Source organism: Haliotis rufescens, unplaced genomic scaffold, assembly GCF_023055435.1.
Source record: "Haliotis rufescens isolate VD_foot unplaced genomic scaffold, xgHalRufe1.0.p SCAF_21, whole genome shotgun sequence".
NCBI lineage: Eukaryota > Metazoa > Mollusca > Gastropoda > Lepetellida > Haliotidae > Haliotis > Haliotis rufescens.
In genome coordinates, this window is record NW_025963902.1 from 14,244,159 (window position 1) to 14,271,467 (window position 27,309).

Consider the following 27,309-nt stretch of genomic DNA (forward strand, 5'->3'; position numbering starts at 1 on the left):
ATAGTCGAGTCTTGACCAAACAATCCAATGATTGACACCGAGAGCCGATGATCGATCCACGGAATTAGGATACGATGATCTGTAATCAACCAAGTCATGCACCGTGTCTGACCATTTAGTTGCCACTTAAGACAAACATGGGTTCCCGGGGACCTATAAACTTACCCGGAATCCCACGGGTGACCGGCAGAGTGTATGAAGTGCAAAATGTGATATTTACACGTCTTTTTAGTAAGAAAGTGTAAATATCCCTTGTTTCGCTATATATCTAATGATGGGGAAAATATTCTGGAACATGTAACAACTCAGAGGGTTGAAAGGGTTTGGGTGAGGAGACATGACATATTTAATTACCATCAAACATTAAGGGGTGACAGCTGTAGGGTGATAACGCCCCACCCACCACACGTCTAGCCTCACATTAAATTTTGAGGAAGTGAAATAAAAAATAATTAAAGAAAAGTCTCCAATGAAAAAGCTCGCATGGTATACTAAATAAAAGGGTATGCAAAGGTCCAAGTATTGTTTGAATGGAAAAGCAATTAACACGGCCATCGGGTGCCCCCAAGGATACTGGATACCCGCTGGTCTAGTAGAATATCACAATATCACCACAACGAGCCACTGTTTGCACGCCGTCCTTTGAAACCGATCTCATTCCCCGCTCGAGCGCACGAGACCAATAATTAGATCACATGACCTCGCTTGAATATATTAGCAGCCGACATCAACTTCGGGCCAAGAAAATAGTCCCTGCAATTGGGTCGAAGACGTTGAAAGTTTCAATCACTCGGTATTAATATATTATGTTTTGATGAATATTGATCACACGGAACGTAGTTTGTTGCTTATGATAGAGAATCTTCGGACGTGACATATAGGTCTTCGCGGATGTGATTATATGACAGGGCGGATTAATACATCGACGGATCCGAGCGATTCAGCATGGAAGAACTGACCGCAAGCGAGGGTGAACTATGAATGTCAACCCTTCAACGGAATATCGGGTGTTTTTACGGGTGATATTGTGTCGGAGTGGCATTGCCTACCTCACTAAACTGATGTAGAAACACGCTGGATTTATACTTTGCCAAGACGATGGCGAAGACAGCCGACTTGTGGACATATTTCTGTGTTGTCACTGTGTTTGGTAAGACACTTTTCTTGTCTATTTCAGTCTTTATTTGACACTAGCTTCATCACATCGTGTCGTTTTCACGTAACCGGCACGAAATGCGCGTGCTTCACACCTCTTGTCTAACTTGATTCCTTAATCCTGTCAATCATTTGCGCAGAGCCCGTGCTACGGACGGTGCATTACCGTTGTTATTGCCTTGTGTATTGCAACTCAGTATCGCGATGTATTACAATGTATGTATATTGGAAGCCGCTACTTTCTCAATGGATGCTGCGATTCCTGAGTACCAAGTAACATTGACATACATTGTAGAACCCTATCGCAACGTTTTATGCTTATTCTATAAAATACATCATCATATCACACATCTATTTCACGCAAGTTCAATGAATGGGTATATTGTTTCGGGAACGGGCGTTAGTTAGGTACCATTTATGTTGAAAACATCTGTTTTTCACGTTACCATTTTGAAATTCCTGTAGCACGTTCGCTTAAGTTTCGGAACTCGATCGTTCATTCTCTGTGTGTGTCTTATGTCCCTGAAGCCAGAAAACTGTAACTTTTGGAGATCTGTTTGTTTGCAATATATCTCGACTTGTTTGTGGGTCAGGGCTCGTGTTGCCCGTCCAGCTAGGGGTGATGTTGGGGTCATCTAGCCAGTTTGGTGTGTAGGTATGTGTAGAGGTGGCTGTGCCAGGAAGTCGTGTTCATGAAGTGTTGTTCTGATTTAGGATACAATCAGCTGACTCACATACACTCATCATGTATATACACTCACCGAAGATGCCCAATGTCGTGCCAAGTGTAAGGTTCTAGAACTTAGGAAAGTGACACTGATGTGATGTTTTCGCATCTTCCTGCTATTCATAGTTTTGTTAATCATGTTGACTGAATGAGTCACAATGCCGAATGTTATTTTGTGTGATCAAATTTAGAAAAAAAGACAGTTTTACATACTGATACGTACCAAATATAAATATAACAATGATATCTCACCATATTGTTATTGTCTGTTCATGTTTATCATTTCGAAATAAGATTTTTGTTCTTTTTACGTTGACATATGAATTGATATTTACCATACTGTTGGCTATACATAGAAAAAAGGGAAATAGTAGAAAAACGAAAAAAAAATTTTAAAAAATATTTAAAACCAGATTAACCATTCTTGTTTCCTTTTCATTCCTGGTATTGTAGTGTAGTGAATGTATTTTTCACAAGAAAAGAAGATCTGATGCGTAATTTCCCTTCTCAGTAAGCCTGGTCATGAGACATGCCCTTGTTCTTGTCTGCTGTCAATACATGGATTTGTAAGTAGTTGGGTCTGTCACCACCCTCACAACCACAACTCTGGCGGAGACAAACATATTGAATAATTGATCAGTGTGGGGGGAAATACGACTTCATGCTCTGTTTATTCAGCAAGCGAGTCAATATTTTTTTTACCTCATCAGCAGCATTCAAGCTCTATCAGTGTGTGCTGTACTTTCTGTGGTGAGTTTAATGCTATCTTCCCCCGTTTCAAGTATATGATAGCTAACAGGTGTTGGTGCTAAGACCCAGACGGGAGCTTTGAGACAAGATTCCGTTCCAGAAAACGCTGGGTTCGGTTTCATCAAGCTTTAATTACTTTCATTCAGTTGTCTTCATTAAAGTTACAGGATGAAACCACATGTCAGAACCTGCCACTTGAGTTGTGAAGTCGTTATTGATTCGCATGTTCTGGTGAAATGAGAGTTCAGCTGCATCGATTTGGATACCACAGGAACTGTTGTGACTGTTGAAAATGTGGTATATTGTGTGTGTTAAAACTGTTGGCCTCAGTAAAGCTTCTCAAAAGCTTTTATGGTAGACATATGGAGGACATTTCCAAATTTGACGCATCAGTGACAAAAATTATGTCCGATGCAGTTCCCTATTCTGACTTGTACCATTTGGTCCCATTTTCTTTTTCAGGCGAAAAATTGACTTGGCTTTGCATGTGTTGGTGACGTGTCACCAATGGGGCAGGATAAGCTCACCTTTTCGCAAACACCTGGTGTCATCACTATTTGTTAGTGATTCATAAACACATGCTTATGATATAGTCGGAATCATACAATCGACTCTTGCTTTATGCAGATATTTCTACTGGATATGGAAAGGTTTTTGTCGCTTTATTATTAAAACTGTTGAAATGATTGTGTTTGTTAGTATTGTTGAAACTACTGTGTATGTTAATACTGTTGAACTGAGGAGGGTGTTAATACTGTTGAACTGAGACATGAAGACTTGAAATGTTTGTGGATAACAACTTCTTTATTGTTTTTATGAACATTTCAGGGCTACTTCTTGGTGAATGCTTCATCAGGGGAATGGTGTGTAGGCATAGACCCGTGAAGATCCGGGTTAGAATAGGTCTTCAGCAGCCCTGCTTGCTGTAAGAGGCGACTATGCTTGTCGTAAGAGGTGACAAACGGGATCGGGTGGTCAGGCTCACAGACTTGGTTGATACATGTCATCATATCCCAATTGTGTAGATCAATGCTCATGATGTCAATCACTGGATTGTCTGGTCCAGACTTGATAGTTTACAGACCGCCGTCATATAGCTAGAATATTGCTGAGTGCGGTGATTAACAAACAAGCTTGGTGAGCATAATGAGTAAATATATACTACTCAAAAGAAGTTAAGGATCACCTGATTCATTCATATTAAAATAGTTAACCTTTCATGCCATGACAGATTAACATTACCAATATGAAAGAATCGGGTGATCCTTAACTTCTTTTGAGTAGTATATATACATGCTGATATGTTTACACAATATAGGATTAATGTAAAAAGATAACAATTTAACAAGGAAAGTTTAATATTTTGAAAGCTCCATTTCACGATTAATCCCTTTTTGTTTAATTTGGATGCTGAACTTATATCATTTATTTGGTGATAAGTAGTTTCCACATGTTGGACCATGTGCTGTGTTGGTGAACACCTGGTGCATGCTGGGAGGGGAAGTTGGCCCAGCTGTTACTGCGGGTAATTAGATTAATCAGCAGTAATCATGAGTAATCCAATTATAGACTCCCACAGTAATAACTTGACCAAGCCTCTTACACTAATAACTCTATATTGCCAACACAGAGCACCAGATTACGCTTTGAGCCGTTGCGTTTTTCTCGTTATCATACATATTGGGCATTGATAGTTTTTCAGTGTTCAATATATTTTTACTCCCTTGAGTCTATTGGGTATTTTGATATTGCAATAAGTAGACATTTTTTAAAATATTAGTTCTGCTCAAACTGTTATTTCAGGCGATTTCTTATTAGTATCTGTTCGTGTGCTGACCCAAGTGTGTGCATGTCACGAAGACTCACAACAGTGATATACGTGTCTAACTAAAAATAGGCAAGATGTAGTGTTCTTATGCAATATCACTGCAGTAGAGTTCGTGTATCGGTGATTTCTGTTTTCAATCATTAAAATACAAGTAACCAAGTTGAAAAGGATGCTTTGGGTAATTACTCAGAGTGTTGTTATGCTATTGAATTTAAAAAAAAAATTCATGCATATTTGAATGCAAACAACATTAAAATTAATTGGGTAATGGCGATTTCTTTTTGCTTATTTGGAGCTCTGCCTACACAATAGCTATTGTTTGTTTGTTGTTCAACACTGCATCCAGCAATGTCCCATCTAAATCATGTATATGACGACAGACTGTAAATAATCAAGTCTGTACCAGACAATCCAGTGATTGACATCATGAGCATCTATCTTTCAGTTGGGATACAATGACATGAATCAACCAAGTCAGCAGGTCTGAAGAACAGATCCTCATTTGATGCCCTTTATGACATGCTTGGGTTGCTGAAAATCAATTCTAACCCAGATCTTCATGGGATATGTACGAGTACCTGTCTAAGTCAGGGATAAGAACATACATAATAGGGTAGCCACATGTTAAGTTGTTCTGTATTCATTTAAGGACCCGTGAAGATCCAGGGTAGAATAGGTCTTCAGCAACCCATGCTTGCCGTAAAAGGCGACTATGCTTGTCGTAAAAGGCGACTAATGGGATTGGGTGGTCAGGTTCGCTGACTTGGTTGATGCATGTCATTGGTCCCAATTGCGTGGATCGGTGCTTATGATGTCAATAACTGGATTGTCTGGTCCAGACTCGATTATTTACAGACCGCCGTCATATAGCTGGAATATTGCTGAGTGCGGAGTTTAACAACAAACCAACCAACCAATCATTTAAGTATTCCTTGAAAGTGTTTACTGAAGTAATGGTAGATATAACAAGTCACATGAAGTATATTGTCTTTGGTAGACACATGCTAGACATTGTATTCCACTTTTACCAATAGTTTAAAATATCACATTGAAAATGAATTAATGAAGTAACTGTGGACATGAGGGGTCAAAATAGACACTGGTTGATTTTTTGTGGACCAACATTTAATCTGTGATATGAATATATTTGGTTAAAATCTATTTAATATATACTACTCAAAAGAAGTTAAGGATCACCTGATTCTTTCATGATGGTAAAGTAAATCTGTCATGACATGAGAGATTAACTATAGTAATATGAAAGAATCAGGTGATCCTTAACTTCTTTTGAGTAGTATATAATAAAAAGACGCTTGAGATTCTAGACTTGCCAAAGTTATGTAAACTTGCTTGGGAGTTCTCAGATATACTACTCAAAAGATGTTTAGGATCACTGTATTCTTTCAAATTACAATAGTTAGTGGGTCGTGCTGTGAGAGATTAACTGTAGTAATATGAAAGAATTGGGTGGTCCTTAGCCTCTTTTGAGTAGATTTGTTTAGGGTCTGGAGTGAGTGAGTATGGTTTAACGCCGCTTTTAGCAATATTCCAGCAATATCACGGCGGGGGACACCAGAAATGGGCTTCACACATTGTTCCCATGTCGGGAATCGAACCAGGTCTGCGGCGTGAGGAGCGAACGCTTTAACCACTAGGCTACCCCACCACCCCTTTTAGGGTCTGGATGTGGGACCAGTTGATAACACATGTATTGGCGTAGACGTGTTATTGTTTTCACATTTAGACGTTATAAATGGTTATGAATGCAGGACATTGCATTAACTGAGGCCTTGTAATTCCTCTTGATATGAGACGAGAGGAAGAATAAGGGGTTTAATATGCTTCTCTGGGCACTCTGATTAATTCTGTGAGTTATGAGGACTGAATCTTTATGAGATATTACTATCATCAGTTAAGACTATTTCGGTAATCTTAAATCTGATTTTACAAGGTTTAAAATGAACTTTGCTGTCATTAATATTCCTACGAGAATGATTAATGGGAAGTTGGATCGTTTCATGTTCTTAGAGGAATCGCTGTTATAGAAATGTTTGATTAAGGTTCATTTCTGTGGGGTAGTTTAACGATCAGCATCATTACAAGTTTCAAATCAAACGTTTTCCCATGCGGCATACACATGTTACATGGATATTGCTGTCTTAAAAATCCTTTGAAGTTTTTTTTGTAATCAAAATTTGAACAATAAAATTGGTTTTGATCACATGGATTTGAAAATCAAAAGTCACTTGGTTGCAATCTGTGACTCAAAAGTGCCATACATCACTAGACTGAAGCTCAAGTCAAATAATAATCTGTATGGTCTATGTTAAAGTTAGATGCTTCAGTCCCTATTAATGATATGAAAGTGATAAAACCTCCCTGTTTGTGATATATAAGGGGCAAATTCTCGATATACATGATGGGACGTTTAGGTAGCCTAGTGGTTAAAGCATTCGCTTGTCATGCCGAAGACCTGGGTTGATTCCCAACATGGGTACAATGTATGAAGCCCATTTCTGGTCTCCCCACCCTGATATTGTGGGAATATTGCTAAAAGCGGCGTAAAACCATACTCACTCACTCACTGATATGTAAGTGGCAATATCTGCCGGAAGGCAGGTTCGATTTTGTTAATTGTGCATAGTCACTTATTGCTGTTTTGTGTTTATGGTATGTAAAATACAGAGAAAAGTTGTACTTATCATTCTTACCATAAAAACGGTTTCCTTAAATTTCCTATCACTTAATCTTTATTTATGTATCTGTAAATTAAATTATCACACAGCAGCATCCCATAACCATTGACCAATGGCAAACTCAACCAATGACTAGCTCTATATACCTTCGACCAATGGCAGCAGTGAGATCATTATCACATGCACATGCAGTGAGTGGTATATTTTGAAAGTAAATAGTTGAGCATGTGGCTATATCATCTGCCTGCCACTTTCATCTCTGGGCAAGGCGGATATCGGTATTCAAGACAAGTAGAGAACCAGCCTGTTGAGATAGGGGATGGGTTGGTTTCGGCAACGGGAGATGTGTATAGGGAACCTGCATTCTGAATAATAACTGATGAGAGAAAAGGTCATCCCCAGGGACTGGTCATGTGTTACAGGCTGGGAGGAAATGACATTTTCATTTTTAAGGAATATGAATTTGAACATTATTTAGGAACTGGTTGATTATTATAGGGTGGGGGGTCATGAAAAATGTTGAATATAATTGGGCCCAACTACCAAAAATTTCAGTCCCGCCCCTAACCTATAATAAATGACAGTCCCTCAGATTTTGGAACTTTGGGGTTGTATATATTTTGCCCCCGTTTTGTTTGGTCTTTGATTCATCAAGAGAATGTTAATTGTTGAAACTTCAGTGAACAGTTCAATGAATGATAATAAGAGCTTTTATGTTTTTATTTATTTTTTTGCTCTAAAAGTTCTGAATGAATGATCTGCTCACAGTGATATCAGTCTGTTTGATGCAATATGTGATAGTCTTCATATGCTATGTATGCATGATTCATGCGCACATGATGCAGTGTTTTACAGGTTTATTGCAATAAATGTGCATATATTAAGCTATAAACTGGTATTGAATGACATGAAGTCATTATTCTGCCTGAACATTGCTCTAGTACTCCTTCTTTAAGTCAATATTAGAGTGGCTGAAAATTGTATTTTCAGATATCTATACTGATCCAAAACAATTAGGGATCATGAATTTATATATATTTTGTAGTGAAGACTGAGCACTCAACATGCTCAATGTCATAAAATATCCCAAAATATATTCATGATGCTTAATTTTTGTTCAGAATTTAAGTACTGTAACATAAGGCTAAAAATATAATAGTCTTGGTTCTCAGGCACTGCCCACATCATCATAAATTTCATTGCACGTTTCGTTTTTGTTTCCATTTTCAATTTTTTTTGCGCATTGTGTTTAAGTATTATGAATTTTATATTTTGTTAAAACCGGAAATAAAAAGAAAACATGCGGCTGACTTTATGATGATGCAGGTGGTGCCTGAGAACCAAGACTATTATTTTTTTTAGCCTATGTGTCTAAAGGAAGATGTTGCTGGATAGATGGGGGTCCAGATTACCTAGGTTTCACTGTACCACATCCACACCAACAGACTTAGTTAAACATGCACACAGGCTTCCATAATGTTCCTGGTTTTTAAGAGCCCACCTAACATTTTTTGAATCCCACATCCAGAATAGGATACCACTGATAGAGCATTGGCCACCACACAGATGCATGTTCAAGGTGCATGGCATATTACCCTCTAGTCAAGAGACCAGTATACATTCATATTGCATGCTTCCCTCCCCGGGGGATATAGAGCCAGCGCTGGCTGTTATCATGGTCATAGACTGGGTGTGTATTCTCATTACCATCTCATCATGGGACTCGGCTTGTTGGAGCTATTTGAAGACCCATGGATCATGGGCTCATGATTGTTTTAAAGCAGCTAGAATTTTTATTTTTAATTCAGTGGATTTGACCTATGACATCTTCCAAGGGGGGGGAGAGTTAACTGACTTTAAAAGTCCTGTTTCCACCCTTGCCGAACTAGGCTGGAATTCCTGGGCTCGATCGTAGCGCCACCAGTGGTTATTAAGGGTTATATCCCTTCTAAGCTTGCATTTGTTTCAAACAAAATGGTGGCACCCAGTCAAGACGATCTGATAGATCATCAAGATCTATATTGTGATAAAATGGGTCTTACATCGCGAAGTACATCAAATCACGCGAGCACCTTGATTAAAAACATGAAAAGGTTTGGAAAATATCAGTTGACGGTGTACATGCTTTGCAAATCCTGCAATCGGCCGAAATCTGCACAACAGTTTACGAACCGGAATTCAATTTCGTTGCATGATTTTGATTTAACTATGCATAGACTCGTTAGTCCAGCCAAAATGTAACTCCATAATACCAGCCTAGTTTGGCAAGGGCGGAAACTGGACTTTGATAGTCGGTTAACTCCCTTGCCTTGGGAAGATGGGCCCATGAGAGCCAAAGGCCGCAATCAGAATGAAATTAAATAAGTATCAGGGCTTGATTTAGCTTTGTTAAACAGTGCAAACTATTATTTATGTCTACATGCACCAAGTGCTTGTCAAAATCTTGCAAATTTGTGGCAAACCCTTACATGTCCACACAACACCTTGATTTTTTTTAACACATTCAATACCTCAAAGCTTATTTACTAAATAATATCTACAATCCCTGTGTTGTGTGTAATTTGTCATGCTTTTTGGCATTTGTCATCAAACTGTGGCATCTTCAAGATTAAGAGCACATGTTTCAACTGTGATAAATTTATGGGACCCAAGTGCAACCTGGTTGTGTCGTGGACAGCTTGGTTTCCAGCCTGCACCTGGCGGAAGTTATATCCAATTCCTTACCATAGCCCTGAGTATGCTTATGTTTCCTGATGACCACTCTACCTTCGATCGATTAGATCTATTAAAAGATAAAACACGTAAAAAAAGTCACTGTTTTAATAACTGAAAATAAAAGATAAAATAAACAATGAACAAGAAGGAAATGGTAAGGCCTCAGGCAAGTGTAAACACTTAAATATCAATTAATTACCATAACTATAAATCCAGCCAAAAACGTAGTATTTATCACTTGAGTAATGTGAACTAAATGGTTTGATATCTGAGTAGATAGTGGTTTCTATTCATTACTTTACTGTATGATCTACTGTTAATGTATCCAGTAGAATGTAGCTTCCACAAGCGCTTTGGCACGGATGTTTCAAGTGGACACCAGCGCCATATTAATGTCTTGTTATTATTACATGGTTATCGTGTTCAGTACACATGAAGGGGCGGTCGGGTAGCCTAGTGGTTAAAGTGTTCGCTCGTCACGTCAAAGACCTGGGTTTGATTCCCAACATGGGTACAATGTGTGAAGCCCATTTCTGGTGTCCCCCGTCGTGATATTGCAGGAATATTGCTAAAAGTGGCTTAAAACTATACTCACAAAACACACAGTACACATGCAACATTTGTATCGATACATTAGCTTGGAGACCGTACTGGTATCCTTGCATAACATGTTGCAATGCACTGTTGCAAAAGGGTATTTTATACTAGAATCAGGCTTCACATGGTTGAACATGGAAAGTTGCTGTTTATGTGACGAATAAATACATTTTCTACCATGAACCAGTAATGAATTCCTTTTGTACGTTTTTGGACAATGCAGTGTATGTGATCACCATGTACAGAACTAAACCTGGAGGAACGAGTGTTGTCTAATACACATCATTTGCTGAGCAGAGTTGTGTCCCTTTGGGGTGCCAGAAACCTATGATTGTGGGTTCAAATACCGATCGACCTGATGGTTTGTAGGCATCATACCCGCGTTCGTGGGACTCGCCAAAGTGGTAAATGTCTAAGATTGGCATTTGTTCCACATCAAGCTGACGCTGTGATATAACTGAAATACTGCTCAAAGTGGCATTAAAGCTCGCTCACTCACTCACTCACTCACTCACTCACTGAAAATAGACCTTGACATGATATCTACACTGCAATGTCATCAATGGAGAGTGTGGTAGTAAAAGAATTCAGTATATACTCCTCAATATCTGTCACTGAGGAGAATATGATTTTTGTGTAATTAGAAGAGTCAAGCCGTGAGCTTCACGTTCTACCAAGTGATCACTTGACCTGATACAACTGACAGCAATGTGACCTGAAGACATTAGATACAGTCAATTATATGTGATTTCCTTGTCGTCACTGTCTCCTTCAACATGACTTGCGTTATTGTGGTTGTAAAGAAACGGTTGACATTGCCAGCTGCAATACCTGTGTTGTCAGCTCCACCTACATTCATACACTGCCCGATCTCACGTCCCCCAATCTCTGCTTGGCCTTTTATAGCGGGGCGTGCGATGTTTTTCTCAGATCACACGCGATAGTTTACGAGGCAATAAAAAGAAAATTACAAATTGATAGGAGTTTTTGTGATAGGTAGAGACTTCAGTGTATTGACTTATAAAATCTCAACAACTTTGTTCAGAATGTTGGGTGCTTTTGATGTCAATAATCTGAAGATTTTAATTATGTTGGTGGTTTCTATGGAAACAGGGTAGAAGAACAGTGGGGGTTTATTATCTGTGGAAATCCAGTGTGGTATGAATGTCTGATGTAGTACTTTTGATAGAAGTTGGATTAAAGATCTGTATCAGAGATAACTTAAGTAGAGAAAGGTTTTCAAATGTAGTCGATTTAAAAATATTTTTATTAAATGCTCGGCTGCAAACGTGTTTCAGGTACAAAAAATAGACATCACACAATTCTGTAGAACAGCATGAATGGCGTTTTTTGTTAATGCTGTAAATTGGGTACTTTGATGTTAATAGTTTTGTTCTTACTGAAAGGCTCTTAAGACTTTTAAGTGGGAAGCATATTAAATTGTCGAGAATCAAAGGATTTTTTTAGATCCAATGTAGGCATGGTGAGGGGCCCGGTTTTTGTTTGATAATCAAATAGTTTTTAGGGCTACTTTTCTGAAGGTGAGAGATTCTGTTCATTTTTAAAAACATGTAACATTTAAAGGCCTATTTTTCTGCAAACAAGAATACACCTGTAGGTGGCTAATATGTGAGTCTTCATGGAGACTATCCTCTACCACGTCTACAGGATGATGCCCTTTTCTTATAATTTTTAGACTTGTAATTTGTGTCATGTGTGAAATTGAGACTTTGTCTCCATGTATTATGTAAAGGATATGCATGTGGTAGGGGACGGTCAGGTAGCCTGGTGGTTAAAGCGTTCGCTCGTCACACCGAAGACCCGGGTTCGATTCCCGACATGGGTACAATGTGTGAAGCCCATTTCTGGTGTCCCCCGCCGTGATATTGCTGGAATATTGCTAAAAGCGGCGTAAAACCATACTCACTCACTCACTCACTCACTCACTCACTCACTCACTCACTCGCATGTGGTAGTTTTGTCTCACAGTGATTCCTTGAACCATATTATTTCCCCTTCTGCACAGCCCTTATGTAATGCTATGGCCTCAAAGAAGCAAGTCTAGATTTTCCACAGATTCAGGTTCTGAATCTGTCTCACTGGGGCTCCTGTCAATTTAAAATGGAGCTGTTCGTTTCTATCAAAACTATGTATTTTCAGAGACTGGGCGTTAGTCTAGGCATGTGGGAACACCAGGAATAGATTTTGTCATTCATGCCTTGCTGGTGGATGTATTTGAGTTGAATGTCCATTTTAATTCCATGGAGCAGTTGAACACCATGCTTGACTTGAGTTCATTTGTGTAATGAGTTTGTATATGTGGGATGCATTGTCTATGTGTGCGACCATTTTTGTCAATACAGAAGACTTTAGAAATCTTTTCGGATTTGAAGTCGAGCAAGTGTCCTGAGTGTATTCCTGTTGCAACTATAAGTGCTCTGAGGTTTTCAGGGATTTTCACCCCTTAATGATGGTGTCCATGTTTCTACTTTTGTGGCACCGAATCGTGGAGTTTTGTTTTTGTTTGTTTGTTGTTTAACGTCGCACTCAGCAATATTCCAACTATATGATGGCTGTCTGTAAATAATCGAGTCTGGACCAGACAATCCAGTGATTGACATCATGAGCATCCATCCACACAATTGTGATACGATGACATGCATCAACCAAGTCAGTGAGCCTGACCACCCGATCCCGTTAGTCGCCTTTTACGGCAAGCATGGGTTGCTGAAGACCTATTCTACCCCGGATCTTCACGGGTCACTTATTGGAGTGGGCTTGATTTGGACCACTGTTGATGTGCTGTCAATACTTGTGAACGAGGTAGATGGCGTAACTGAAGCCGATATCTTTGAAACTTTGCAGGCTTTGTGTCTACTTTGTCATCCGTCAACTTCTAAGTAATGCCTGTCAAACAATTTGCAGACTGATGGCAGAAATTTAAGGTTAAAATGGTGCTAAGTGTCATGAATAATTCCCTTCAGCCTTACAAAAGTTAGGGGGAGTTATTCCCGAAGCTTAGCCTCATTCTAACTTTAAATGTCTTGTGTATTAAGGTGAACCATGACAGTTTGGTTGATGTCCCCCATGAAACATCTCAATCTTGCCAATGTACTGATTATCAAATACAGGTTGACTTCCAGGTAGAAGAATGATGTCTTTGTTTGTTGTTTAACCCCCACTCAGCAGTATTCCGGCTATATGACATCATTCTGTAAATAATCCAGGCTGGACCAGGCAATTCAGTGATTGAAATCATGAGCATTGATCTATGCATTTGGGATTCGATGATATGCATCAACCAAGTCAGCGAGCCTGACCACTACCCCAGATCTTCATGTTCATGGGTCCAATTATTTACAGACCGCCGTCGTATAGTTGGAACATTGCTGAGTGCGGCGTTAAACAACAAACAAACAAACAAACATAAGGAAACAAGGAGTTGTGTTGAGAGGGGCATTGGGCAGTTGAAACAGCGGTTTCATGTATTACACGGGGAAATCAGATCCCCTTAGTCACCTTTTATGACAAGTATGGTTTGCTGAAGACCAAATCTACCTGGATGTTCACGTGTGAATAGGTTATATTATGTATTCCTGAAGACTTAAATGAATCAAACTTCTATGTGAGTGTTCAGTGATAAAACGTTCGAAGCACAACAAACTTGCTGTAAAAATGTAAATGCAGTCTGTATACAGGGATTAATTTGGACGGTTCTGTTCCCAGCAAAATGGTACTGACAATATATTTCTGTTTTTCATGCTCTCGGTGACTTAAATCAACTGAGCTGGGACTGCCAGTGAGCCCCGGCCTGGTCCCCCTTTAACAGGCCGTGAAATCAGCGAGTGGAATCAGTGTTGACATAAGCAATCACAGTGTTCCCGGCCACCTGGAAACCTTGAGGCTGTGTAGCCTTCATGATAAGAGATGGTTGTACGGGGACATGGTAGGAGACTGAGTGCTTAGAGTTAAACACAGCTTCAGTCACTTGCCATGTTGGGGGAGGAGGCGGGGGGGGGGGGGGCAACAAATACAGGTATTAGTTTTACCGTAGTTGTTGTACACTTCAAGGGGTAGCCTTGTGGTTAAAGTGTTCACTCATAACAGTGAAGGCTGGGTTTGATTCCCATATGGGTACAATTAGTCTAACACTTAGTATACAGTACATGAAAACATTTCTTTAAAACAGTTGTAATCGTTTTTCTTCAAAAGAGCCTTTGTGGAATCAAGGAAACTAGACTTGCCTAGGCTCTTAGTTAAAAAAAAAAATCTCTCTGTCTCTCTCCCTGTCTCTGTCTGTCTGTCAAATCACCCAGTCAGGGCACAGGACTAGGGTACAATGTGAAGCTCCATTCTTGTGATCCCCACTGATATTGCTGGAATACTGCTTAGCATGAGATACATTGTAAGACAAAACAACTGATTGTAGAACAATGTTCAGAAGAAACAGACCATAAAAAAAGAATATAGCAACCATAAAGGTTATCAAGTCTATCCAAGACCAAGAGTTTGTATATTTGAGAAGTATTTGATGTTGAGAGTATAAGGGCAATTAATCCCCTCAAGTAGGAGTGTGCTAATACTATAGCACTGCTGACTCTCAAGTCGGGCTGAAGGAGAAACTGAAGGAGGTCACAAGCGGGTGTCCCAGTATTTGTTTTTGAAAGCTCAGTCTCGGCTGCTGTCAGACCGCTAGGTCTACAGCCCCAACATTTCATGTGAATAAGAATGACTGAACAACTACCTTTGTATTAAAGTTACGTAAGAGAGTGTCGAATTGCCCCCCATTTCCTAGGTTAAGATGAATAATTGTATTAGTCTCATAACATGTTTAGTTTTCTTCTGTTTGCTCTGTTTTTTGTCAATTTTCATCAGGATTAAATTACATTGGTTTGAGTTATTGCCCTGTCCACAGTTTGGTAATATTTTTGAAGATGAATTAATATTTAGCACTTGTATTTTATTATGAAGTTCCCTGGTGGTTACTTCATGTTAAAGTCTTGTTACCATGGTTACCCTGCCTGGCATTCGGCATTAAGGGAATAAAGGGTCAGTTTGGAGTTGGTAACTGTGCCTGAGTTGGGTATTCAGTGGGCTGGCACTATAAGATCGGCATTAGTCTGGACTAGTACACACAGCGGCATGCACGCAATATTCGTAATACTCTCACCTCATGTTAAAGCTCTTGTTGACAACAGTTCAATTGGATACAGACCCCAGTTCTGATTCATCTTATGCTCAAGAAATAACGTACAATGTTTGACAAGGGAATTTGGCCCATTTCATGAATATGCAAAATGATAAAATGTGGCCAATTTACTGGTATGTAAAACATGAGAATTATACAGTCTGTGGTAATTTGTTATGTAAATGATCTTTTTTTTCTTATACATTTTTACCGTGGTTACTGGTTTTGTTAATCATTGAGAAATTGCTGTCTGTTGTTTTTCATTCCAACCTTGGTTAGGCCTGAATATGTGAAACATCCACTTTGGTGAAAACCAAAACATTTGTGCTGAATATTTCAAACATCCTCTTTAGTACTACCAAAGAAAACCATCCCATTTTCCTTTATTTTCCCCTGTTTGTAACAGGTTAATATCAACAAAATTTGTGAACTTGAGCCAAGAAAAGTAAATTGCAATATATTGACTACGTGTTTACATGTTGGGGCTGTGGACAGACCGTGTTGAATCAGATTGTAACAGATACCAAACCTGGGGCCTGGTGAAGGTCTGTGTGTGTCGAGACTGCAGATCGGCTCTAAGTCGGAGCCACTGGAGTCTCACGTCGGAGCCATGGTCCCTCTGTGTAATCACTTCCCAGTGTCGCATGCTGCTGTGCCTATTCACAGCTCTTTGATGGATAAGCCCGGTTTAATATTGATACATGCAAGGAGGTTTATTTATTAGCATAGACTTGTGAAAGTTTGATATTGCGATTGAAGGCTTGGTCATATTACTCGCCAGCAGTTGAGGGGCTTGTGTTGAGAGGGATATATTCTTATTTGAAAAGAAGGTTGTAAAAAGATTTATTTTTTTGACTGAGTGTAGGGTGCACAGGTCACGCTCATTGAATGACTGGTAGATTTCGTTTTGTGGGCTACAACAAAAGCTTCAGACTGTTGAACTGTGTAAATGGGAAAATTAATCAAGTTAGTTTATGTTCGTTCTCAAGAGTGCTTGTGGTGTGACTGTTTTGTTTCGGTGTCAACAAGTTGCGAAAAGGATGAAAAAATGAGGACGTAAAAGTGTGTAATATTTTTTCTCATCTTTTGGAAAAGCTGTTTCATGTTGTTTATGGCTCAAGCTGCAGATGTTAATTTATTAAAACTCTCACAGGTTGGTTAAGAGTTTCAAAACACAAAGTGAACAGCTATTTTTTTCATTTATAAAAGAGCAGACAGATTTTGTTAAACATTTTGCTTTAGATGTGGCCTGCTCAGCAAGCACCTGTTTAAACTTTGAATGGGTGTCTCCATGTAGGCTCACGTTGAGTGTGCTGGGGTGTAAGTTATTGCTCGGAACATAATAAATGTCCCGACTCCTTGGTCGGGTGTTATCTGTAATTTTGTAAATGGTCTCGGTTATTTTGTTATTGCTGTGTCTTCATTCAGTTTGTTTAAAAACACTGAAAGGATAAGTGATGGGGGAGAAGGTATTTATTTGTGTATTTTCTGCCTATCATGGTGATCATGGGGAACTGTGTGCTTGGAGGTGAGACCAAAGTTATAGTGTCCCAGTATGCTGTCGGGAAAACTTCTAAAGGTGTAGTAATAAAAATAACAATGATAGTTATGACAATGTTATAGAAGAAAATATAGTAGTAAGGGTGAAGATATGATAAGGGTGTGTACGGGTCATGAAATCATGGAAATATCATGGTATTTGTGTTTTACTTTCCCAGGCCTGGAATAGTTTTGGAAAATAGAAAATTGTTATATCATCATCATCATCATCATCATCATCATCACTTTTTTATTAGGAAATAACCCGAACTGATACAGATAGAACAGTGAACGTTGCAGACAATAGTTACTCAGTCTGAGTTTGAATCCAAACATGGGGCACAGGGAAGCCTTTTTGTAGTGTCCCTGTCTGCTTAAGTAATTGTTGCCTCCTTAGTATCTCCTACATAACGGGGCTCCCATGTGTGTTCCAGATTTCAATATAAACCTATGCTTATCTTGCAGGGTGGCTAATGAATCAGGATCAGGGACTTGGTTGATGGGATGGTGCTCATAATATCAATCACTGGTTTTGTCTGTCCCACACTCAATTATTTACAGGCCAACATCATATTACAGGAATATTGTACAGCATTAAAAAAACACAGTTTGGCAAAGGGTCATTGAAAGTATGATTTGACTATCTCCAGAGTTGAATTGAGCGGGTGTGTCTGTGGAGGTGGGTGTGTCTGTGAATTATTCCACCTGCTAACATGTATCAGTCTTCCTGACGGACTCCCTGTGTCAACTCAGTCATCCTTTCGTAGTTCGGCTGTTGTATCATGGGTTAATCAGCCTCTCTTTTATCTGCCATGGTTGCCAAGGAGGTTGCTAGGCCTGTGGAGAAGGGAGATAGTTAATCTGGCTGCAATACCTCTCTTTCCAAGGATATAACATATTTTCAAACATTAAATGACTCTTGTGTGTTGAAGGTAGAAAAAGTGATGGGTTGATGAGATAGTTGTCGTTATCAACAAGTTCATTAGATAAAGTTGCAGAAGATGATTCCAATTCCACTGCTGCCGAAGCGACTGGTGAGTGCAGTGTTTGACATAGCAAGCACCTGCCAGGGGCGGGGGCCTTCTCTCACAGCCCCTGAACTATGTTTTCTCCTCCACCCAACTCTTACTGTAATAGCCCAAAATGAAGCAAGTCTACATTTTCCACTGGTTCTGAAGCTCCCATCTCACTTGGGGCTCCTTTTCAATTTAAATGGAACTGGGTTTTTTTAATCAAAATTATATAGTTTCTGAGACTAAGTGTTAGTTAAGGGGGAACCTGTACCCTGACTGTAGAGGCATGTATGTGGAATGACTGTGGAATATATGAATTTATTTTGAACGAAACTAATACAGACAAAAATTAGGGAAGTATGAAATCCGTTTGAGAAAATTAGTTTTGAAGATGATGCTGTGTACTAAAGAATTTCATTGACTATGTTTTAGTGTAATAGGGGACCTGACTTTGCTTCCAATGGGGTAGGGGGAGGGGTGTGGGTGTGGCTTATGAGAATTGGGTTCAGTTACTGGAACCATGGTAGGTTATGTAAAAAAGTTGGTTGGTTGGTTGGTTTGTTGTTTAACGTCGCACTCAGGAATATTCCAGCTATATGACGGCGGTCTGTAAATAATCGAGTCTGGACCAGACAATCCAGTGATTAATATCATGAGCATCAATCCGCGCTATTGGGATTGATGACATGCATCAACCAAGTCAGCGAGCCTGACCACCCAATCCTGTTAGTCGCCTTTTATGACAAGCATTGGTTGCTGAAGACTTATTCTACCCCGGAACATTTTTGAGAGAATCATGATTTAATATAATATTATAAAATTTGTGTAATTTTCATGCTGAATAACCACTCTGATGTAAAGTTAATTGGTTTGATTATTGGCTAACAACATCTGGATAAAAAAGATAATTATTAAATAAATATATATTAAATATTTGACTAATTGAATATTTACATATATTATGCTGGATTATTGGGTTTAATGCACTTACATTTAACATGTTTAAGAGCATGTGTACATGTGCAGCATCGCTTATGTTAACGTGAATGGGATGTAAGTCATCTGTCATTAAGTCATCAAGTCATCAAGCTTCAGGTCACATGATTCAATCCAATTAAGCCAGTGCCATTAAATAACTGATTATTTCAAGTGTGTATTACAGCAGATTGTATCATGGCCCTGTGGAATTACTGGGAGTTATGGCCCCTGGGTGTATTAACCAGGTATTGTGTAATCAGCCAGGTAGACACAGGTGCGACCCAATCAGGACAGGTATTGTGCAGGTGAAATATAGTGTAATACATCAACACCTACTGTGAAAGCCGACATCAAAGACTGGCCAGTTTGAACAATATGCTTGGAATGATCTGTCTCATGTTGCCATTACTACCTTTGTGTGATGTAATAGAGGCCCAGTCTGGCTTGTAGAAAAGGAAATCTTTACTGTTTAATCCTTTATTATGCAAACTTTATGCTGAAATGTTTTTCGTTTTGTTCTAGTTTACGTTCATTCAGACTTGAAAGATCTTGATTTCTAGGCATCTCATGTCTTTGAATGACATTTAGAAGTGATACACATAAGGAATAGAGTTTATGGATGTCAACTTCTTTATTATGACGAAACACAACGTTTCGGAGTATATGCTTCCCCATCACCTGATGAAGGAGGAAGCATATACTCTGAAAAGTTGTGTTTCATCATAATAAAGAAGTTGACATCCATAAATTCTTTTACTTAGGCATCTCATGCTCTAAACTTTAGAAGTTACTTTGAAAATACCCTCTGCAGGGATTCTGGGACAGACTTTGACCCCAGCATCCACCCTGGTCCTAAGAAAGATTATATTCTGAATGGTTGTGATTGCACAGCAAGTGAGTTGGCTTGTAATCTGCCTTTAGCAATATTCCAGCCATCCATGGACGGTGCATCAATAGTGGGCTTCACACACCGTACCCACGTGGAGAATCAAACCAGGGTCTGTGGTGTGACAAGTTAACACTTTCACCTCGTGGCTATTGCCCCATTGACATTGATCATTGATACCGGGGAGCATGAGGATTTGAAGCTATTTAAGTATTAAATTCAAGAAGTTTTCTTATTGCAAAGAGATGTGAAAGATGAGATATTTTTCGTTTATCTTTCCAATTTTCACGTTTATTTCATATTAAGGTGTGTAAATAATCATTCTCAGAATTTTTAATTTTACCCCTGACCTAAAAGGGCAGGGGTATATAGTTATACCAAGGAATTCCGTCTGCCCTTTCGAGGACATTTTTGTACAACCTATAACTTTAAAAAAACTACTGCATAGATCTTTTCCAACTGTTCAAACACTTTCTTTACCAATAGAAGAGGTGCAGTGCAAAGTTTGATTTCAATATTTGTTTTTTCTGAAGAAGTACAGCTATTTTTCTTTTTTTGACTTAGAATGTTTTTTACTGCAACATTTGTTCGATCTCTAACTTGAGCAAATGTTGAGAACCACTCAACAATGATTCTTTTCAAATTTAAGGAACACTTAAAAACTTATACGAGAGGTGCAGTTCCTAGTTTGATTTTAATATTTGTATTTTCTGATGTGATATGATTTTTTCCCTGTTTTGTACTTCAATGTTTTTTTACTTCAACATTTGTGTGACCTATTGCTTGAAAACTTCTTTATGGATTCTCTTCCTATACCAATAGGAGAGGTGCAGTGCAGAGTTTGATTTTGACAAGTGTTTTTTGTGAGAAAATATTGCTGTTTTCATGTTTTTAACTTAGAAATATGTTCGAGTCGTGGTTGGGGATATTAGCATGTGATTAGTGAGCCCTGCTCAATTTTTTCCTTGTTCAGATTCATTGACATTGCATGTTTGAATTAACATCAGGATAAAGGGTTTCAGAGCTCATTCATTAGTACCTATGTAAATTTAAGTCTAACTTTCTCAAGTTTTTAGTGCTGTTGGAAAATAGTCTTCCAATTTTTGAGTACTATGGAACTTATAATACTATCAGGGATGTATGGAAATTACTAGAGAGCCAAGAATTCACATTTTTATACATAATATTAATCATCAGCTAATACAGGGGAAGGGGCGTCGGGTAGCCTAGTGGTTAAAGCTTGTCATGCCAAGACCCGGGTTGATATTCTCTAGCTCTTTTTTTTAAAAGTGGTCATTGAAATATTTTGTGAGCAGTTTGTATTGTTTTCCCTTTCTTACTGTGATATGTTGATTGGATGGGCAAGAAAACACCATTGTATGTTTTTGGTTGGCACTAGTGTGTAAAGCAGGGATATGACCACTTTAGAATGATGAAAGCGCCTCAAACCCCTTACCTCAGTTTAAACAGGACAAGGCTCACAAGCTTGTGTAACCTTTGGTTTGACACAGCTAAACCTGCACTGAAAAACCTTTGATCTCTACCGACCATCCTCATTATAGTGCATTGTCCCTGTATGTCCTTATAATGAAATTATATGTTCATCAGTAGCTGTATTAATTATGATATAAAAGGTTTTATCCAATTTTTTTTATGATAGGTGTTTTTGTTTGAAATTTTGTAGATATAATGTGTTTTTACAATGAGGGAATACTGTACTTGGGAACACCTCGTACCCTCTGCCAGGCAGTATTGATGCCATTGTGAGCTCTCTGGCCTCATTCAGTCCCCTTTGTCTAAATAAAACTTCTATTCTAACAAAGTTCTCAATAGGTTTGTTTAGACGCTCGTACCTCACAGAAGGTGTCGAGACGCCCATTTTGGAGGGGACATTCCTATGATAGAATCTCAGACATGTTAGAGTAACTATTGTTTTTAGGCGATATAAACATGAGTAAATTCATTTTCTAAAAGTGCAAGTGCACTAATGAAAAATTAGGTGAATTGAAGCTATTTCTTGGCAAGTAAGGTAGAAATTATGTTTTGAAATTGCGCTAATATATACTGCACAAGAGAATTTGCACAAAAGAATATATTACAAAAGATAATCTGTCATGGCATGAGTGTCAAAACATGACAGATTAACTATAGTAATATGAAAGAAATGGGGTGGTCCTTAACTTCTTTTGAGTAGTATAATACCAGTTACATGGTGAAAACTACAGTAGTAACAATAGTCAAATTGACATGGTAAAAATCTTGACTTGATATGAATTGGAACAAATATGTTAATAATTTTTTTTATCTCAGTACAATTTTTTTTTTTTAAATGCGTCCCCCTAAAGTGCTTCCAGTGGGTTAAAGGACATGGGGGACCCAGTTATCTAAATTGTTGCAATTTGCTGTGTAGAGGTGCATACCCCGAAACTATGATTGTGTGTTGGATTCCCAGATTTGAGGTGATTATGTTTCTTGGTTTGTCAGCACCATTGTAGGTTTCATCGAAGCGTCTAAGACCTGCATCATATCAGACGTTTCTCCCACTTAGATGACACACTGGTATTCAGCCATATTCAAGACCAGACCAGATCAGACAATCCAGTGACTGACATCATGATCATTGATCCATGCAATTAGGATACAATGATATGCATGAACCAAGTCACCAAGTCTGACCACCTGATCCATCTCGTCACCTCATACGACATGCCTAGGTTGCTGGGGACCTATATTTTTGCCTGTAATCCTCACAGGTCAATTCAATGGAGACCCATGAAGATCTGGGTTAGAATAGGTCTTCAGCAACCCATGCTTGCCGTAAAAGACACTATGCTTGTCGTAAAAGGCGACTAACAGGATCGGGTGGTCAGGCTCGCTGACTTGGTTGATGCATGTCATCGATCCAAATTGTGTGGATAGATACTCATGATGTCAACCACTGTGGTGATTCACTTGTGGTTATATAGAATGATTAGATTTTAGGATAAAACAACTAGTCCGCCTAGATTTTTACTAGTCTCACTATCCAACGCTGGATGGTCTGGTTCAGACTCGATTATTTACACGACATCATCCTATGACTCAAATATTGCGGAGTGTGGCATTAAACAACAAACAAGCGAACTTGTATGCATGTTTACAAAACAGCATTAACCGTAACCCTTGATTCGTTAATCTGGAAATTTTCAATCCATGTGATTTTAATGGGAAAGAATGAAATTGCTTTGATGATAAAGGTTCCATCAGACACCTGCATGCTTCATGACGACATGGAACAATATCTGATTGTGTAGCAGACACAAGGCCAGCTCGAGGGCCATCAAGTCAACACCATTAGATGTAGTTGTTGCAATACCCTGAATATCCACACATCAACTGCCCTCTCAGTATTGGCAAATCATTTCTGGATCAATGAACTCCGTGGCTCATGAGTCACTTAATTACAAAGCCATCTTGTTAATCCATATACAGTGTTCGTAAGTGTTGGTGTGTGGCATTACTGTCAGTTAATCTGTCCGTTGCATTCATCGTATCAGCATCCGATCACAGTGGTACGGTCACTGGACCCCCATCAATCAGTCTTCATCAGATGCTCCGAGCCAGACCGCCACTATTGGCCATAATGTAGTGATGGAACTGGCATGGGATACGGATCGATATTCACCAGCCACTATTCCAACAGTAACAAATTCCTCTGTTCAATATGGCCGCTGCTGCTATGGAGGCCATGTTGATTGTGTTGTGAGGTAGAAAGATGAATCATGGGACGGTTCCATCAGCACTGGGCTTAGTAACACTCTGTTGACTATCTGGCTGATCTGGCGGAGGCCACTTGTAGAATGTTCGATCACATGTAGGAAAACATAAAGGTCCCAGCTGACACCAGCATCCCTTTATTATTCGATCTTTGCAGAAGTGAATAGAGGGGTGATAACAGCGTGTAAAATGATATAGACTTCCCATTTATTCCATTGTCTAATTACATCCTGATGTACAGTTTTGTCATTTTTCCGCATTTGATATGAAAATGTTTATTGAGCTGTCAGATGGGGGTATTTTACTTTGAAATATCTCCTAGTTTATTTGTTGAAAGTAATGACACGTTTGATTAATTTTGCTTGTAATTAAGGGGCACGGGTGGCACAGTCATCTAAGACACTGCAATTCGCTGCACAGAGTGGTGTGCCTTGGGCATGCCAGAAATCTGTGATTGTGGGTTTGAATCCTTGTTTGCCTCAAATATGTTTCTAGGTTTGTCAGCACCATACTTGTGATAATTGGTTTTACCAAATTGGTAAACGTCTTAGACCTGCATTACTTCTGGCTTTCCTCCCACACACCATGACACAACTGGAGTGAGTGAGTATGGTTTTACGCCGTTTTTAACAATATTCCAGCAATATCACGGCGGGGGACACCAGAAATGGGCTTCACACATTGTACCCATGTCGGGAATCGCACCCGTGACGAGCGAACGCTTTAACCACACCGTGACACAACTGGAATACTGTTAAAAGCAGCATTCAACCAAACGCACTCACCCTGCTTGTAATTATGTTGATTGTCCATTAGTGATGTTAAACCACAATGAATAACTATAAATAAAGAAATTTTATTGTTTGGAAGAAAAATGTGAAATCTGTACATGATTTTATAACATGTACAATCAAAGCCAATGCAGATGCTAAAAACTACAATATTGACCATGGTATAATTTTTCAACACTGTATGTGCGTAATACATATTAATTAGTTTAAAAACCAAACACGTACAATATACCCCAATAAAAATAGTGGCCCAGAAAGTAGCATCTGGTGTCTCATTGTTTACACATCCCAGCACTCCCAAAACCTTTTCAATGCTGGCATTGTTTTGCAGAATAAAGGAGATGCTTCCTCCGAAAACCAGACCATTTCTGCCCAGGATTAAGGCCTGTTTTTAACAATGAAAGCGACTGAGCCATTATGAGTATTACTCAGGCTATGAGTTATGTCCCTTTATGATAGACGATTTTCAAACCATTTCCTGACCATCTGCCCTAAGGCTGTCTGAAACGTGCATTGTTCTTTGTCTATGGGTATTTCCTGTGTCAGTTGGATCAATAAGTATAGAGTTATGAGACCATGGATTAACATTTGTAGCCTGAAACATTATGATCCACATGGTCATGATCAATAATAGATGTTCCTCGCACCGGCAGACACGAGATAAGATGGTCATCTGAGCAGGAATTGAAGAGTGTGAGTGTAGGGATTTGTTTTTGCTGGGTGTCAGTGACCAAGTGAGTCATGGTGTAGGCTATGTTTATAAATTTCGCAACGCTTCAGTCATATCGGAAATCAAACCTAGAATTTCTGCATGATAAGCAAGCACACTAACCACTAGGCTACCCAACCATGGCTTTAGATAAGGAAATGAAAATGTGATATCCATACTTTCTATACAGATAATTTCTGTTTAACAAATTTGTGAAGGCATGGTATGGTATGGTATATGGTATGACATTGTGTATGGTATTTATAGTGTTTGGTACTTGTGGTATGATGAAGTATGTGCGTTAAGAAGATGTTTCCATTGTGTACCAATTAATGACAAAACTAACAATCAGTCAAGTGTTACCACAGAGTGACTTTATTCTTATCGCGATATGCTGCACATGATTTCCAAACTTTACCCGCTAATCCCGCACGAGACAAATAGTGCATCTCGAGTCATGGATCTATGACATCACATTCATGAGCCCCGGGTTCACTAAACATACCAGTATGTTCGTTTGTGCATAGAACCAATAATAACTCTTGAATATGAGTAAGTCTTCATATATTAACCAACATGTATGGTATTTGCGTTTCTTTTGGTGGTGAGTATATATTGTTAATGGTATGGTATGATATGATATATATTGTGTATGGTATGATATATATTGTGTATGATATGGTGTGGTATGTGTTTTATACGGAAGGTATTTGGAAGTAAGTTCCTCTCTGCGTGTACTTCACACATACACATTCTATGAATAAGACACATTATCACATGAGGTGTAGCCCTAATGTTCCTCCATTAAGCTATTATTTATCTAGATCAGGGAGGACTATATGGGTCATGACATTTTGGCAAGGTTCGTTACCATGGAATACCCAGAAACAGATAATATTGTATGTTAATTCAAGTGTTTGCCGGGGGCAGGCGGCAGGCTCGGCAATCTCTACATCAGCGTTGGTGGTGTTCATGAGCCCAGGGATTATTGGGGATTACGGTTAATATCTTACACATTATAGATGGTGATTATCTACAGGTATTTGCCAGCAACTCCATGGGCGGGCGGTGAACATTGACCAGCTGAACAGGAGGTTCATATTGTTTACCGATAATGTGGATGTGAATGAGGTGATGTGTTGTCATTCCAGTTGAACATCCCGGGTGCTCACAATCCCCTGCAACTTTTGCCCTGTGTTGTGGGGAGAAGTGCTGTCATGAAGGTGTTTAGGTAGAGCATTACATAGTTCTGCACAACATTTGATGATTTTATCTTTAGTAGTAACAAGATGGAAGAATTATTACATGAGGGTTCTGAGGGCAGGCGTTAGTATTTCTTGGTTGTTGAACATCAATATTTAGTGTGCACCTTTGATAATGTCTTTTGAGTCGTGTTAGGCCTGTCAGCAAAATCCATCAGGAGCTTTTTATATGTATGAGTTGAGTTGTTGGATGGTGTGTTTGTGCTCTATGGATGTGGGTGGTGTATTGTGTGGATGGTGTGTGAGGTGTGGATGTGTGTTTGTGTTGTATGGATGTGTGTGGTGGGTTGCGCATCCTCATGTGTTGTGATTGTTGTGTTGTGTGTGGTGTATTGTGTGGATGGTGTGTGAGGTGTGGATGTGCGTTTGTGTTGTATGGATGTGTGTTTGTGTTGTATGGATGTGTGTGGTGGGTTGCGCATCCTCATGTGTTGTGTGATTGTTGTGTTGTGTGTGGTGTATTGTGTGGATGGTGTGTGAGGTGTGGATGTGTGTTTGTGTTGTATGGATGTGTGTGGTGGGTTGCGCATCCTCATGTGTTGTGTGATTGTTGTGTTGTGTGTGGTGTATTGTGTGGATGGTGTGTGAGGTGTGGATGTGTGTTTGTGTTGTATGGATGTGTGTGGTGGGTTGCGCATCCTCATGTGTTGTGTGATTGTTGTGTTGTGTGTGGTGTATTGTGTGGATGGTGTGTGAGGTGTGGATGTGCGTTTGTGTTG

At 39.2% G+C, this 27,309-nt stretch overlaps 1 protein-coding gene across 1 annotated transcript in view; it reads left to right on the forward strand.

Moving 5' to 3' along the window:
* The first annotated feature begins 800 nt into the window (after positions 1–800).
* The window catches only part of LOC124121320 (transmembrane protein 132E-like), a 92,905-nt gene continuing 66,396 nt past the window's right edge, over positions 801–27,309 (forward strand). The window contains exon 1 of the mRNA XM_046484317.2: positions 801–1,150. Coding sequence (XP_046340273.1) covers positions 1,099–1,150 — 52 coding nt within the window. The 5' untranslated portion in view covers positions 801–1,098. The remainder of the gene's footprint in view (positions 1,151–27,309) is intronic.